Source organism: Microcebus murinus, chromosome 5, assembly GCF_040939455.1.
Source record: "Microcebus murinus isolate Inina chromosome 5, M.murinus_Inina_mat1.0, whole genome shotgun sequence".
Classification (NCBI taxonomy): domain Eukaryota; kingdom Metazoa; phylum Chordata; class Mammalia; order Primates; family Cheirogaleidae; genus Microcebus; species Microcebus murinus.
Genome location: NC_134108.1, coordinates 97,728,122 through 97,743,903, shown reverse-complemented (window position 1 = coordinate 97,743,903; position 15,782 = coordinate 97,728,122). Strand labels below are relative to the sequence as shown.

Sequence of the window (15,782 nt, the reverse complement as noted above, 5' to 3'; positions counted from 1 at the left end):
ACATGTGTATTATACCTCTCCAAAATTATTCTATGGTTCTTGGATATTCTTTCTTATTTTTTTTTTAAATTTATTTTTTTATTCTTTTTGTGTTTCACTTTGGGAAGTTTTTACTGACCTATCTTCAGGCTTATAGATTCTGCCTTTGGTTGTGTATAGTCTACTCATGAGCCCACCATAATGGCACCCATTATTTCTGTTACAGTTTTTTTGACTTTTTTTTTTGATTCTTTTTTATCGTTTCTATGTGTTTATCACTGTGGTCCCCAACCCTGGGACATGGACTGATACTGGTCCGAGGCCAGTTAGGGACTGGGTTGCAGAGCTCTGCTGCCCCAGCACCTCATCCATCTGTGGAAAAATTGTCTTCCATGAAACTTAGGAATGGTGGGGTGAGACACATAGCAGGAGGTGAGTGGAGGGTGAGGGAGCAAAGCTTCATTCGTATTTACAGACCCTTACTCATGAAACCAATATCTGGTGCCATAAAGGATGGGGACCACTGGCTTACCATACCCATCTTTTTTTGCATGTTGTCTACATTCTGTATTATGACTCTTAGCATATTTATCATATTTTAATTTTCTTGTATGATAATTTCAAAAAATGTTATATCTGAGTCTGGTTCAGATGCTTACTATGTCTCCTTAGACTTTTTTTTTTGCCTTTTTAGCATGACTTGTAATTTTTTCAAAGCTGAACTTGATGTATTAGGTAATAGGAACTGAGATAATTGAGTCTTTAGTATGAGATTTTATGTTTATTTGGCTAGGAGTTGGATTGTTTTTAATGGTTTCTCTACCTGTAGGTGCTGGAGGCTTCAAATTCCTCTAGTATCTTTGTTTTTGTCTCTCCTGCTGTCTTGGTTTCTCTTAAGAACTCTTTCTTGGATAGAAGCTGCATCTTCCATCTCTTTCAGCTGTAATCTGCTGTTGTACTGGAGCCCCATTAGTGGATGGTAAAATATGGAGGAGGGGAAGTATCCCACAATCTTATAATTAAATCTCAGTCTTTTAGTGGGTCTGTGGTCTTCACAGGTCTCCCCCACCCCCAAGACAAGAGGGGACTGGAATCAGATATGCAAAATGCACACTTCTATGTGAGATAAATCCCTGGCGGTTTTTTCCATGGAGAGTAGGCCTTTGTTATGCAGAATACTCTGGTTGTATTTCACAATGGTTAACTTTTCTGTTTTGCTATAACTACTAGGGGATCTTTCTTGGTTCTTCACTGTAAGAATCTGATAGAGTTCCTGTAGGTAAAAGGCACAGAAATCTGGGGACTTCCCTAAGACTGCAGTCCACAGAAGTTTCCCACTTCCCTGCTATCCCACAGTCTCCAGGAATTCATTGAAATTACCATTTAAGTGTTTGTCCTGGGGTTGCATTTTTATCTCCAAAAAAGTTATCTCTAAATCTTAACCCTTGGTACCTATACATGTGACATTAATTTGAAATAAAATCTTTTCATAAGTAATTAAGGATTTTGAAATGAGATTGTCCTGGATGTAGGATGGGCCATAAATTCAATGACTGGTGTTCTTCTAAGAGTAAGGAGAGAGAGATTTGAGATGGAGACATAGGGTGGAAGGCCACATGAAGACATAGAGGTTGGAGTTATGCAAGTAAAGGAATGCCAAAGATTGCTGGCTGCCACCAGAAGCCAGGATAGAGGCGTGGAATGATTCTTCTTCAGTCTCCAGAAAGAACCAGTCCTACTGGTACCTTGATTTTGCACCCTGGCCTCTAGAACTGTAACTGGAAGAGAATAAATTTCTCTTGTTTTAAGCCACCCACTTTGTGGTGATTTGTTAAAACAGCCTTGGGGGCCCAATGCGGTGGCTCACCCCTATAATCTTAGCACTCTGGGAGGCTGAGGGAGGGTGGATTGCTTAAGGTCAGGAGTTCAAAACCAGCCTGAGCAAGAGGGAGACCCCCGTCTCTACCATAAATAGAAAGAAATTAATTGGTCAACTAAAAATATATAGAAAAAATTGGCCGGGCGTGGTCATGCATGCCTGTAGTCCCAGCTACTCGGGAGGCTGAGGCAGGAGGATCGCTTGAGCCCAGGAGTTTGAGGTTGCTGTGAGCTAGGTTGATGCCATGGCATTTACTCTAGGTACTCTAGCCCGGGCAGGACAGTGAGACTCTGTCTCAAAAAACAAACAAATAAACAAACAAAAGAACAGCCTTGGGGAACTGATACGGTATTCCTATCCCTATCAGTTCATGGCTTGAGCCAATTTCTACACTAGGAAAACAGATTCTTGGTTGTGACTCCTTGGATTTGCCTGTCTTTTCCATATATATATATATATATATATATATATATATATATATATTTATTATTTATTTTTTTGAGACGGAGTCTTGCTCTGTTGCCTGGGCTAGAGTGCTGTGGTGTCAGCCTAGCTCACAGCAACCTCAAACTCCTGGGCTCAAACAAACCTATTGCCTCAGCCTCCCGAGTATCTGGAACTACAGGCATGCACCACCATGCCTGGCTGATTTTTCTATATATGTTTAGTTGGCCAATTAATTTCTTTCTATTTTTAGTAGAGATGGGGTCTCACTCTTGCTCAGGCTGGTTTCAAACTCCTGACCTTGAGCAATCCACCTGGCTAGGTCTCCCAGAATGCTAGGATTATAGGCGTGAGCCACCGCGCCTGACCCTTTTCTGTATTTTGAGTTAATGGTTTACTCTGTGTCCTCGATTTTCTGATGGATCCAAGGAAAGTGATTATATTTTAGTTTGTTTAGCCTTTTTCCTTTTGTAAGGGTGGGAGTAGCAGCTTTCATGGTTTTTACATGTTGGAGCTGAAACTTCAAATCGAATATTTTTTTAGTATATTCATTCTTTCTTGCCAAAGTGTTTGACATTTTTATGCTTTATTATTTTAGTGATTACTACATGCATTCTTAACTTACTAAAATCTAATGTTAATAGGTAACTTTATTCTACTTCTATATCATGCAAGGATCTTGGAATACTTTTAACTCCCTGAGTTTGCTACTAGTACTATTATTTTAATCTTTCTATATTTTTTATTTCCTTTATGATGTTATTGTTTTATTCATTCACTATTTGTATACCTGTATACTTACCACTTCTTTTGCATTTCTTTCCTTTTTATACCTCTGACACTTTTCAAAGGAAAATGTTTTTGGTTTTTTCTTTGCTCCTCGCAGAGAACATCCTCTAGAGTTTCTTTCAGTGTGGCAAACTCCCAGTTGTGGTTTATAAGAATTATCTTTATTTTTTCTTTCCCTTTTAGGATTTTTTTCTTGTACAGAGAGTTTATGATTTGTTATTTTCTTTCTGCACATTGAAGACACTAATTTGCTGCCTACTGGATCCCATTGTTGCTGCTGAGTAGTCTGCCATTATTCTAAAGGTTGCCTCTTTGCTAACATGGTTTTTAATATATTTTTTCCTCTCTTTGACTTTTATAGTTTTACTATGTTGAGTTTGCAGATTTCTTTTTGTTTGTTACACTTGGAATTGCTTGGACTGTTTGAGACTGTGTTGATTTTTTTTTTTATTAATTAGTTTCGGTGAATTCATAGTGTTACCGAAAGTTCGGCACTTGTCCCCAAGGGCTGCATCATAAGACTGAGGACAAATGGTTTGAGGAAAAGGAAAGAGAAGTTTATTAATTTGCCAGCAAATGAGGGGGATGCCAGATTCTTGTCTTAAAGTACCATAGTCAATCTATAAGCAGAAATATAGAGCTTTTAAAGGGAGTTCTCAGCTTTGGGCTGTTTCTGTAGCATCTCTGGTGAAGACAGTCTCACGACCTCTGCCTGGAGAATTCATTGAGCCATCTCCTGTGGTACAAAGAACAGAGGACACTCCCCTGCCCCTCTGATTACTGCCCCCAGTCAGGGATGCATATTTTTAACTCCAAAAAAGAGTGGTGGGGATTTAAAGAGATAACTTGTAAAACATTTTTCTGCTTTTCAGGCTGTTACAATAGCCATTAACTTTTCAAATATTTACTTTTTAATCTTCTCTTTCTGGGACTCCAGTTAAACATATTAGATTGTCTTAGTATATCTTCTGTGTTTCATACATTCTCTTCTATATATTTTCTATATTTTTGTCTCACATGGCTTCATTTTGGTTAGTTTTTGTTTACCTATTTCTTCATTGCAGCTTTTTCTAATATACTTTTAAATTCATTCATGAGTTCTTGTTTTTGGTTATTGTCTTTCTCAGTTCTAAAATACCTATGTGGTTCTTTTCAGTTTTGCTGTTTCACCATCTACAATTTTCAGCTTTGTGTCCATTTTTCAAAGTGAACTTTTATATCTGTGAAAGTAGTAAATGTTATTGTTTTAATGCCATATTTGGTGAGCCTAATATCTGGAGTTCCTTGGAATGTTCTATTGTTTTCTTATTTCACTAGGTACTTATTTATGGTGTTTTGTCACTTCACATGCCTGGTTATCTTTGCTTATCTCTGGATGTTGTAAATTAAAAAAATATTTCTTGACACAATTTAAAGGCTAGGGTATTTTTTCCCAGAGAGGATTTTGGTTATTTCTCTTTTGTCTTGGACCACTTATTTCTGCATTTAAGGCTTCAGGTTTCCTGAGTCATCTAACATTAAACTAGACTACTGTGTTTGGGTGTATTTATTTAGGGTTCTGTCCCAACTGCATATGATTTCTCAGAGGTATCACCCTTGATAGGCCTTAGACCAGGGGTCCTCACACTTTTTAAACAGGGGTTCTCTGTCCCTCAGACCGTTGGAGGACTGGACTATAGTTTTAAAAAAACTATGAACAAATGCCTATGCATACTGCACATATCTTATTTTGAAGTAAAAAATCAAACAGGCAAAAACAACCACATGTGGCTCACGGGCTGTAGTTTGAGGACACCTGCCTTAGACTCTGCTTTTTATATCCAAGAATGGCAAAGCTGCTGAAGTGCAGCTTAGCCTCTCAGTCCCATCTTTAGGATTGGCAGATACCTCCAAAGGTCAAAAGTCATACCAGTATTGTCTTTACCTCTCTGGATTCCAGTCCTCACCTGGACTTAACTTGGTAACGTAGCCATGCGTCACTAAACAATGGGGATACTTTCTGAGAAATGTGTTGTTATGTGATTTTGTTCTTGTGTGAACATCATAGAGCACACTAACACAAACCTAGATGGCACATGTACAGCCTGTTATTATACTGAATACTGTAACCAGTTGTAACATAATGCAAAATACTTGTGTATCTAAACATAGAAAAGGCACAGTAAAAAAATATGGTATTATGCTATAATCTTACTAGACCATCATATATGCATCTGTTGTTGACTAAAACATTGTTATGTGGCACATGACTGTGTTACTGTAGTTTTAGTTTTTAGGTCTTTTTAAGAAGGTGGTTTTTATACTTCATCTAGCTTTTTAAATTGCTTTTTCTGGGAGGGTTGGTTCAAATTATCTAGTATTCTGTTACTTTATGTTCTTTGATGGCTTGTTTTTGAATCTTTTTATCCCTGTAGATGATAGAAATGCTGAAATGTGATATCCGATTAATTTGGGTGCTTTCTTTAAAATTAAACTGATAAGTAGCCAAAGTAATTAAGTTAAATTTCACTTTCTTTGTCAGTGGTAATCACAATTGAAGTGAAAGATAGGCAGTATACAACCAAAGGTACTTAAATCATTGGCTTGATAAAAGAATGGATCAATAGAAAGCCATTAGTGACAGACAGGGTATACTTTTGGAGTGTTTTTATACCATAAATACCTGTGAAGTATTTTTCAGGATGTACACATTCTTGGATTTTTTTTCTAAATGTTTTAATTAGTAAACATTTATGTCTTCACTTTAAGCAAATAATACAAATTATTCATCTAATCAGTTAAACATAATCATTTGAAATAGTGGAAAGGTTTTATTTAATTTGCACTGGTATTTACCAGTTTTCAATTAAAGAATGAGTTGTGTGAGTTTCCAAAATATGGAAATGCTAATTCTTGAAATGATGACCTGCATGCTCGTTGTATAGCAAACTCTTGAATTAAATAGTATTTTATTTAAACAGTTTTAACTTTTCAGTAAATATAATTGTTACATAGTATTTGATGAGTATCAGTTTTTAGTAACTTATTTTTACCCAATATGTTTATTGTATAAAAGTGGTAAGGTAGGGGTTACAGTTTACAAGACTGCCCTTCACTTCTAACACCAACTGCAGAGTTTGAGGTTCCCAAAACTGCCCTCACATCAGATAATTTGCTAGAACAACTCACAGAAGTCACTGAAAGCTGTTTATACTCCTGGTTGCAGTTGATTAAAGTGGGCTGAGTATGATGGTTCACACCTATAATCCCAGAACTTGGGGAGGCTGATGAAGGAGGATTGCTTGAGGTCAGGAGTTTGAGACCAACCTGTAATAACATAGTGAGACCCCATCTCTACAGAAACAAGCAAAAAGTTTGTTAATGTGAAAGGGTACAAATTAAATTAGCCAAGAGAAGAGAAGCATGGGGCAAAGTCTAGGAGGGTTCAAAACATAGAGATTACAGTTGTCCTCTCCCTGTGGTGTCATGGAAAGCCTTAGCTCCTCTTTGCAGTGCTAGATGGCACACACATAGAGTATTGCCAACCAGGAAAGCTCACTTGAGCCTTGGTGTCCAGAGGTTTTGTTGAGGAGATAATGATTGACTTCCAATGTGGCTGACCTTAGTTGCTAGCAACTCTGGAGGTAGAGTGAATACTAGGTGGATCAAAGCTCCCAACATAATTGTATTGTTTGATTCTTTGGTGTAGTCTCCAAGTAAACAAATATCCCCAAGGAACCACTGAGGCCCTAGGAAAACAAGGACATTCTTCCTAGAGATCACCTCCCAGGAGATGAGGGCAGAGTCCAGACCTCTTTTGGGGAGGGTTAATTCTTTACTACACATGAAATAAAATGGAAATAATAAACAACATTTCAGATCCCTTCAGGCAGGCATAATCTCTATTAGCATTTTAAATGTAGCTCTGTGGACATTTTGCTATGCCTACTTTTATTTTTCACAAAAATATGTTGTTACTATACATATGTTTTTTTTTTTTTTTTTTTGAGACAGAGTCTTACTATTGTTGCCCAGGCTAGAGTGAGTGCTGTGGCGTCAGCCTAGCTCACAGCAACCTCAAACTCCTGGGCTCAAGTGATCCTCCTGCCTCAGCCTCCCAAGTAGCTGGGACTACAGGCATGCACCACCATACCTGGCTAATTTTTTGTATATATATTTTTAGTTGGTCAGTTAATTTCTTTCTATTTTTAGTAGAGACGGGGTCGCTCAGGATAGTTTCGAACTCCCAACCTCGAGCAATCAGCCCGCCTCGGCCTCCCAGAGTGCTAGGATTACAGGCGTGAGCCACTGCGCCTGGCCTATACATATGTTTTATAACCTTTTTTATTTAACATTATTATAAATCTAATTTTGGATAGGTTTTAAAGAGCAAACATTTAACCTATTTACCATTTGGTATTTTCCCTAAGGAAAATAAAACAGATTTTCTTTGACTCAGTGAACTTCTTAATTATAATACATGTAATCATGTGTTATAAACATTTTTGCTGTAATATTGAACAGGCCCCTTTAATATTTATTACTTTTTAAAAATCTTATGAAAGTAATACCTGTATATGATGTATACAAATACAAAAAAATACTAAATGACTTGTAATGAAAAACAGTATTTCCTTGCCTCATTGTTCTGTGCTTCTATTCTCATTCACCAGCGGGAAACCACTTTGAACTATCTAGGTCTTTCCTGTTACATTTTTATTTTTTGGCTTTCACATTTCTAAATAATTAATTTCTACTGCAGATTTTGATTTGATACTTTAATTTTTTAACTTGATATGACAGGTAAAAGTTTAGTTTGCTTACATATAATCTCACATCTTTTCTTCCTTTATCCAAACAGTTTTATTTTTCTATTGAGTAAAGTAAGAGTGTATACTTAATAGCTTTATTTCTGTTTCTAGCAACTAATATAGCATTTGTGGACTTAGCACTTTGTATGATGAAGATATTAGTACCTCTCCTCTTCCTGTTACCAACTCCTCTCTCCCAGTTCTTTTTAAGGATTATTATCCTCCTCTCTCCCAGTTCTTTTTAAGGATTATTATCCTTTGTAATATCAAGGCTGTTAACATTTACATTTTGTTCTGCAACCATAATTTAGTCCATTTGTTGTAATATAAATGATTTATCAAGGTTAAAATAGTTTCTATATTATTATGACCAGTAGATTTTTTTTTATTGTGAAGCTAAGTATTATATATGATTTATATTTTTTAACATTGTACAGCTCTTTGCCTATGCCGTGAGTTTCTAATCATCTTTAGTTTTTCTCTCCTTATCTGGCTTTGTTGTCTCTTTGAGTTCCAGATTTGTAAGCATAGTATAAAATTTCACAGTCTGTATCCCACTCTGCTTTGCCCTCAGATATATCTTGGAACTTTTTGTCTCCTGTTTAGTCTAAGCTGTTTGTTAACAATTGCAATCTTAGCATTTATTTTCTTACTCTCCAGGATTGGCTCCACTATTTCTTGGATTTTGTGTCTTTCTGTGTTTGGGCTCATATTTTTATTTTGCTGGGTAACATCATGTAATTTCATATATAGCAGTTAATTTTCTTTGTACATACTATGCTTGCCTGCTGATTTGGCAGAGCATGGAGTTAATTTTCCTTCAGTACTTTAGTGACCTTTTAATTTTTTCTTTTAGAATCTAGTCTTCTAGTATGATTCTCATTCTTTTATAGATAAATGTTTTATTTTCTCTCAGCTTTCTAGAATCTCTTCTTGAGAAATTTCATCTAGATGTGAATACTTATTTGTTTGTTGTATTGGACTGTCACAGACCTCTTTCCATTTGAAGATTTGTTTCATTTGGATTATTGTATTATTTCATTGTTAATTCTCCATTTTCTTTTTTCCTTGAATTCTTGTTAATCGGATGTTGGCTTGATTATGTCTTTGCTTTCATGTTTTGTTTGTCTCTTTGTTTTATCTGTTTTGGAAACTTCTTGGATTTATCTCCAACTCTTCAAAAAAAATTAAGATATTTTGGAAGACATAGATTTTCAAAGCTTTTTTATTTTTTCATAGCATTCTGTTCTTTTATGAATTGTATCACATCACTCTCTTGAGGATATAAATTTGATCATGTTTTTAATTTTTTTATTTTGAAATAATTATTAAGTTGTAGAAATGTTTGATATACAGTACAAAGAATTTTTTTCCTGACCAGTATCTTTTACCTAAATATTTTATTTTATTTTTTAAATTTTATTTCAGTATATTACAGGGATACAAATGTTTAGGTTTACATATATTGTCTTTGCCTCCACCCAAGTCAGAGCTTCAAGTGTGTCCATCCCCCAGACGGTACACGCTGCACCCATTAGATGGGAGAGGGGAGAAAATGATGTAATAAAGGGGATCTCATCTGCCTGATACCCTATCAGTGTTAGTACTGTATGTACACTTAAGTGTTGATCAGTTAATACCAATTTGATGATGAGTACATGTGGTGCTTGTTTTTCCATTCTTGTGTTACTTCACTTGGTAGAATGGGCTCCAGGTCTATCCAGGGTAATACAAGAGGTTCTAGATCACCATTGTTTTTTGTGGCTGAGTAGAACTCCACGGTATACATATACCACATTTTATTAATCCATTCATGTATTGATGGGCACTTGGGTTATTTCCATATCTTTGTAATTGTGAATTGTACTGCTATAAACATTTCTAGTGCAGATGTCTTTTTTATAGAATGTCTTTCTTTCCTTTGGGTATATGCCCAGTAATGGGATTGCTGGATCCAATGGTAGTTCTACTTGTAGCTCTTTGAGGTATCTCCATATTACTTTCTACAGAGGTTTTACTAGTTTGCAGTCCTACCAGCTCACCTAAATATTTTAGTATGTGTTTTCTATATGCCAGAATGAGCTCCTTCCCAGAACATAATTATAGTATAGCCATAAAGTTTAAGAAATTAACATTGATTTATAATCTGTGGGGACTCGTGGTTTGCTATTTTGTTCAGTGTGGTATATTCTTTTTTTTTTTTGAGACAGAGTCTTACTTTGTGCCTGAACTAGAGTGCCGTGCCTTCAGCCTAGCTCACAGCAACCTCAAACTCCTGGCCTCAAACAATCCTTCTGCCTCACTCTCTGGAGTAGCTGGGACTATAGGCATGGGCCACCATGCCTGGTTAATTTTTCCTGTATATTTTTAGTTGTCCAGCTAATTTTCTTTCTATTTTTAGTAGAGACAGGATCTTGCTTTTGGTCAGGCTGGTCTTGAACTCCTGAGCTCAAACAATCCACCTGCCTTGGCCTCCCAGAGTGCTAGGATTATAGGTGTGAGCCACCCGGCCCAGCCTCAATGAGCTATATTCTGTTAATTTCAGTATTTCAATGCTCTAATTGTTCTGTTTTGGCTGGTAGGAACCCTTTGATATCATTTCTTTGTGTCCGGTATCACTTCCTTCTTTCTGGCACAACTGGATGTTCTATCCTTATATTGTACTTTTGCTGCCTAGCCCTGGAATTCGCCATATTCCCAAAGATTCCTGGTTCCATTTTAGTAGAAAGTGGTATTTGTAAGATCTCAGCGTTAGGTTTGCTCATTGCCATTGAAATGTTGCTGGTTTCAGGTCCATTCACAACTAGGAAGAGAGAGTGTGTGTGTGTGTTATATAAATGAATGTGTGTATCTATATGTGTATATATATATTTATATCTATATTTCTCTATTAAAAACCTGTAAGTTCATGTATTATGTTATTATAATACTTCTCATTACAGTTCAATATCCCAGAATGGAATCCAGCTTTTTTCTTTTTTAGTTTTGTAACTCCCTTCTCTGACATAGAGAAACTTGGCTCCCATTATCCTTAATGTATTTACTAATTTGACCAGTCGGCCTAGATGTAACCAGTCTCTCATCTCTGCTTCACTCCTCACCCTTACTCTGACAGCCTCTTTTTCTGCTCTCACTCCCCATTCTGGGAGTACTTTTTCAGTTTATCATAGTCTTTCATGATAAACTATTATCTGTTCCTATTTAAGAATAAAAGTATAAATAAATAAACAGCTAACTGGGAATTCTGTTTATGTCAGTAGGACTTAGAATTGTGTTTTGTAATTAGCAGGTTGGCCACTGCCCATTGGTTTGGGGGAATCTTTAAATTTCTCAGTAGTTATTTCTTTGAGAAACCAGCATTCATCCGTAGTATCTATACTAGTTTTCCCAAACTATTTTTATTTATTTATTCATTCATTTTTTTGTAGATGAACCCTGCCTGGCTACTTAGCATTTTGTCTCACTGGGTTATTGTAGTTTATAATGAGTGTCAGTTTTTTCATATAGAGATTGAGTAATTTCCCTATTTTCAGCCTTGCATTTCATATGAGCCTACCTTTTCTGAATGTCTGGCTTTTCTTGGGGTTCTGAAGAAGAGTTTGATATCTCATATGTGGCTCTCTTAAGTTCTCTAGGGTGCATCTCCCTGGCTTTATCAGCTATGCATCCACTTTCAGAAATTTGTTAAAATTTCCTGCTGGCTCCCTTACCATGTTGGGATATTTTCAGCTGCAAATAGAAATCCTGTCTAAAATATTAAGCAAAAATAGACTGGGCGCGGTCTGTCATCCTAGCACTCTGGGAGGCCAAGGCGGGCAGATTGCTCGAGGTCAGGAGTTCGAAACCAGCCTAAGAGCGAGACCCTGTCTCTACTATAAATAGAAAGAATTAATTGGCCAACTAATATATATATATATAGAAAAAATTAGCCGGGCATGGTGGCGCATGCCTGTAGTCCCAGCTACTCAGGAGGCTGAGGGAGAAGGATTGCTTGAGCCCAGGAGTTTGAGGTTGCTGTGAGCTAGGCTCATGCCACAACACTCTAGCCCAGGCAAGACAGTGAGATTCTTGTCTTAAAAAAAAAGAAGCACTCTAGGAGGCCGAGGCGGGCAGATTGCTTGAGGAGTTCAAAACCAGGCTGAGCAAGAGCAAGACCCTGTCTCTACCATAAATAGAAAGAAATTAATTGGCCAACTAATATATATAGAAAAAAATTAGCCGGGCATGGTGGCACATGCCTGTAGTCCCAGGTACTCGGGAGGCTGAGGCAGAAGGATTGCTTGAGCCCTGGAGTATGAGGTTGCTGTGAGCTAGGCTGATGCCATGGCACTCACTCTAGCCTGGGCAACAAAGCGAGACTCTGTCTCCAAAAAAAAAAAATTAAGAACAACTATTTCATGTAACAAGAAATCTAAAGATATTATAGTTCTGGGTTGGTTAATCTAGCAATTTCATGAATCTAACAAAGCTCCAGATTGTTTTTATCTTTATTCTCTTCCATCTTAATCATATCATCTGGTTTTCTTGTCCCAAGTGGTGGTTGTGGTTTGGGTATCATATCTTCATTAAAGAATATCTAAACTTTGCAGGAGGCCACTCCTTCCTTGTGTTTTACTTTTAAAGGTCAAATAAAACCTTTCCATAATAAGGGTCAGAATTCATTCATCCCATGCCTATTTGAAAAAACCATTCACTCTGTGTGTGTAATTGTATGTGATCAGAATTACTAAAAATGGACTATCTCTAGACCTTTGCATTAGTTATCCCAGCACTTTGTAGTATAATGTCTTTGTAGTATAATTGTTGCTGAACAGATTCTTTTTTTTTTTTTGAGACCCAGGCTAGTGTGAGTGCCATGGCGTCAGCCTAGCTCACAGCAACCTCAGACTTCTGGGCTCAAGCGATCCTCCTGCCTCAGCCTCCCAAGTAGCTGGGACTACAGGCATGAGCCACTATGCCTGGCTAATTTTTTCTATATATATTAGTTGGCCAATTAATTTCTTTCTATTTATGGTAGAGACGGGGTCTCCCTCTTGCTCAGGCTGGTTTTCAACTCCTGACCTCGAGCGATCCGCCCGCCTCTGCCTCCCAGAGTACTTCTTTTTTTTTAGACAAGAGTCTCACTGTCTTGCCTGGGCTAGAGTGTTGTGGCATGAGCCTAGCTCACAGCAACCTCAAACTCCTGGGCTCAAGAGATCCTCCTGCCTCAGCCTCCCGAGTAGTTGGGACTGCAGGCATTTACCACCATGCCCGGCTAATTTTTTCTATATATTTTTAGTTGGCCAATTAATTTCTTTCTATTTATGGTAGAGACGGGGTCTCCTCTTGCTCAGGGTGGTTTTGAACTTCTGACCTTGAGCTATCCTCCCGCATTGGCCTCCCAGAGTGCTAGGATTACAGGTGTGAGCCACCGCCCCCGGCCTGAACAGAGTCTTTAGTTTTAAGTTTCTTAATATGGTTTATGGCATTTTGTGAATTAGATTTTAAACATTTCCTTTTCCCCCCATTTTTAGTTGACTATATTGTGAGTATGACTATGCTACTATGCATGATGATGAATTAAGTATTCGAGTTGGGGAAATCATCACAATCTTTATTTAAAAAAGCTTTCCCAGATGACTTAATTGTACTTGGTATTGGAGAAGTACTGGTCTAGACCAGTCAAGATTTAACCCCCTGGGTCTGAGAGAAGCTTCACTTACAAGATACAGGGTTTCAAAATATCTGGACAAAATCAAGGTTCTGTGAGAAAGGAAGAGGGATGGGCAATGTGGGAATGGTTGTTGGTTTGACAGATGTCTGGCCATACTCCCATTTTTTGTCTTTTTGAGTTGTAGTTGTCTGTGTGTATGTTATTTTCTTTTTTATCATTCTTGCATGGCATGAGAAAAAAAAGATGAATGGGAATATGGCTAGTTTGCTGGCTTCAATAAGAAATCTGTTAATTGCTTTTCTTTTATTGAACCTTGTAAAATATTAATCGTGTGCATATATGGTGTCCTATAAAGTCCTATACTTAAAGAAGGTAAAATAGATGCTTATTAATCTTCATTTCAGAATGTATTTTTTTTGTTGTTGTTTCATCTAGTTTGACACAAACTTAGCAGCCTAAAACAATATACATTTATTATATCATAATTTGTGATGTTTAAGAGTCTGGGCATAGGTAGCTGGGTCCTCTGCAAGGCTGCATTGAACAGGTGTTGACCAGGGTTTGGTTCTCATTTCGGTCTCAGTTGGGGAGGAATCTCCAACCTTATGTGGCTGTTGGCATTATTCAGTTCCTTTCTGGTTGTTAGAGTAAGGGCCTCACCTTCTTGCTGGCTATTGGCCAGAGACCTTTCTCAGTTGCTTGTTCGTGACCCTCTCCACTGGCTAGCTTACAACATAGGAGCTTGCATCTTCAGACCCAGCAATGGAGAAAGTCTCCTAGCAAGATGGGCATTACAGTTTTATGTAATCACATACAATCCTTGATTTTTGTCATATTCTGTTGGTTAGAAGTCAGTCACAGGTCACATCTACACTCTAGGAGAGGGAATTACACAAGGACAAGAATACCAGGAGGTGTTGGGGATCATGGGGCCACTTCAGGGCCTGTCTGCTACAAAGGGTATACATCTGATTTTAAGAACATCTGATGGCATGGTTATGCATTGTATTTTTTGAGACTCCCACTTAAAAGCTGTACTGTGCTCCATACTAAGGCATTCAAGAAATTTGCTAATGTAGCAAAATATTTAAAATTATTGAGACAAGCCTTGATGTCTTTGTAGTATAATTGTTGCTAAACAGATTCTTTAGTTTTAAGTTTCTTAATATGATTTATAGTATTTTGTGAATTAGATTTTAAACATTTCCTTTTTTCCCCGTTTTTAGTTGACTATATTGTGGAGTATGACTATGATGCTATACATGATGATGAATTAACTATTCGAGTTGGGGAAATCATCAGGAATGTGAAAAAACTGCAGGAAGAAGGATGGCTAGAAGGAGAATTAAATGGAAGAAGAGGAATGTTCCCTGATAATTTTGTTAAGGTAAGTATTTTCAGTTAAATTTCTAGCTGTTGCTTCATAGAATTTAATCCTTAATGAAATAGATACATTTTAAAAACTAAAATGTTTTAGATAAATATTAACTCTAGAATTTGAGAGAATACAGTATAAGTATCTCTGTAATGTATGGCATTGTTGTTCTGTATCCTGGACAATATTGTGTGTATATATATGTTAGTATACATTTGTGTGTATATTACTTGTCTACTTATCTTTTAAAAATAAATAATAGTTTGCATTTGGGTAGTGCTTTGTATTTTATAAAACAGCTTTGCTGTATACATTTTCATTTGAGCTTGTAGTATTCTTGTGAAGTAAGTTTGATAGGTAATAGATCTATTAAAAATATTTAAAATATGGTGACATTTAGACTGAGAAGTTAAATGATTTATCCACTATTGGGTAGCTAATAAGACACAGAATCTGAATTGAAGTCTGAAACAGTTGCCTGACAGGTCTTCTCATTGTGATTTTGTTGCTTTTCCAACAACAAAATGTATTAGATCATACTTTTTGAGTTTCAGCATTACAGTAGTTATATGACAAAGAAGCAATTAATCTTTACCACCAAACATTCCTTTTTTAGTTGATGTTCTAGTCACCTCTGCCAGAAAATAATCTTCAAGACTCTTAAATCTATTGCAAGCTAATAAAATTCTTAGTAGTTTAGAGAAGAAAAAAAATAAAGAATACCTGTATAGTTACACATCACTTAAATTGTCTTCTTTTCTATATGTTAGTTTTCTTATATCCAGCCTCATCCCCTGACCTCATTAGATTATGAGTATGAGTTCTTCTGGGAAGGCTAGAGTTTGTGTTTCATTTGCTTTTCCAGATTGCACA

General features: G+C 36.8%; 1 protein-coding gene across 1 annotated transcript in view; it reads left to right on the top strand.

Moving 5' to 3' along the window:
• CD2AP (CD2 associated protein) overlaps positions 1–15,782 on the top strand; it is a 142,929-nt gene that overhangs the window by 21,831 nt on the left and 105,316 nt on the right. The window contains exon 2 of the mRNA XM_012744824.3: positions 14,761–14,921. Coding sequence (XP_012600278.1) covers positions 14,761–14,921 — 161 coding nt within the window. The remainder of the gene's footprint in view (positions 1–14,760; positions 14,922–15,782) is intronic.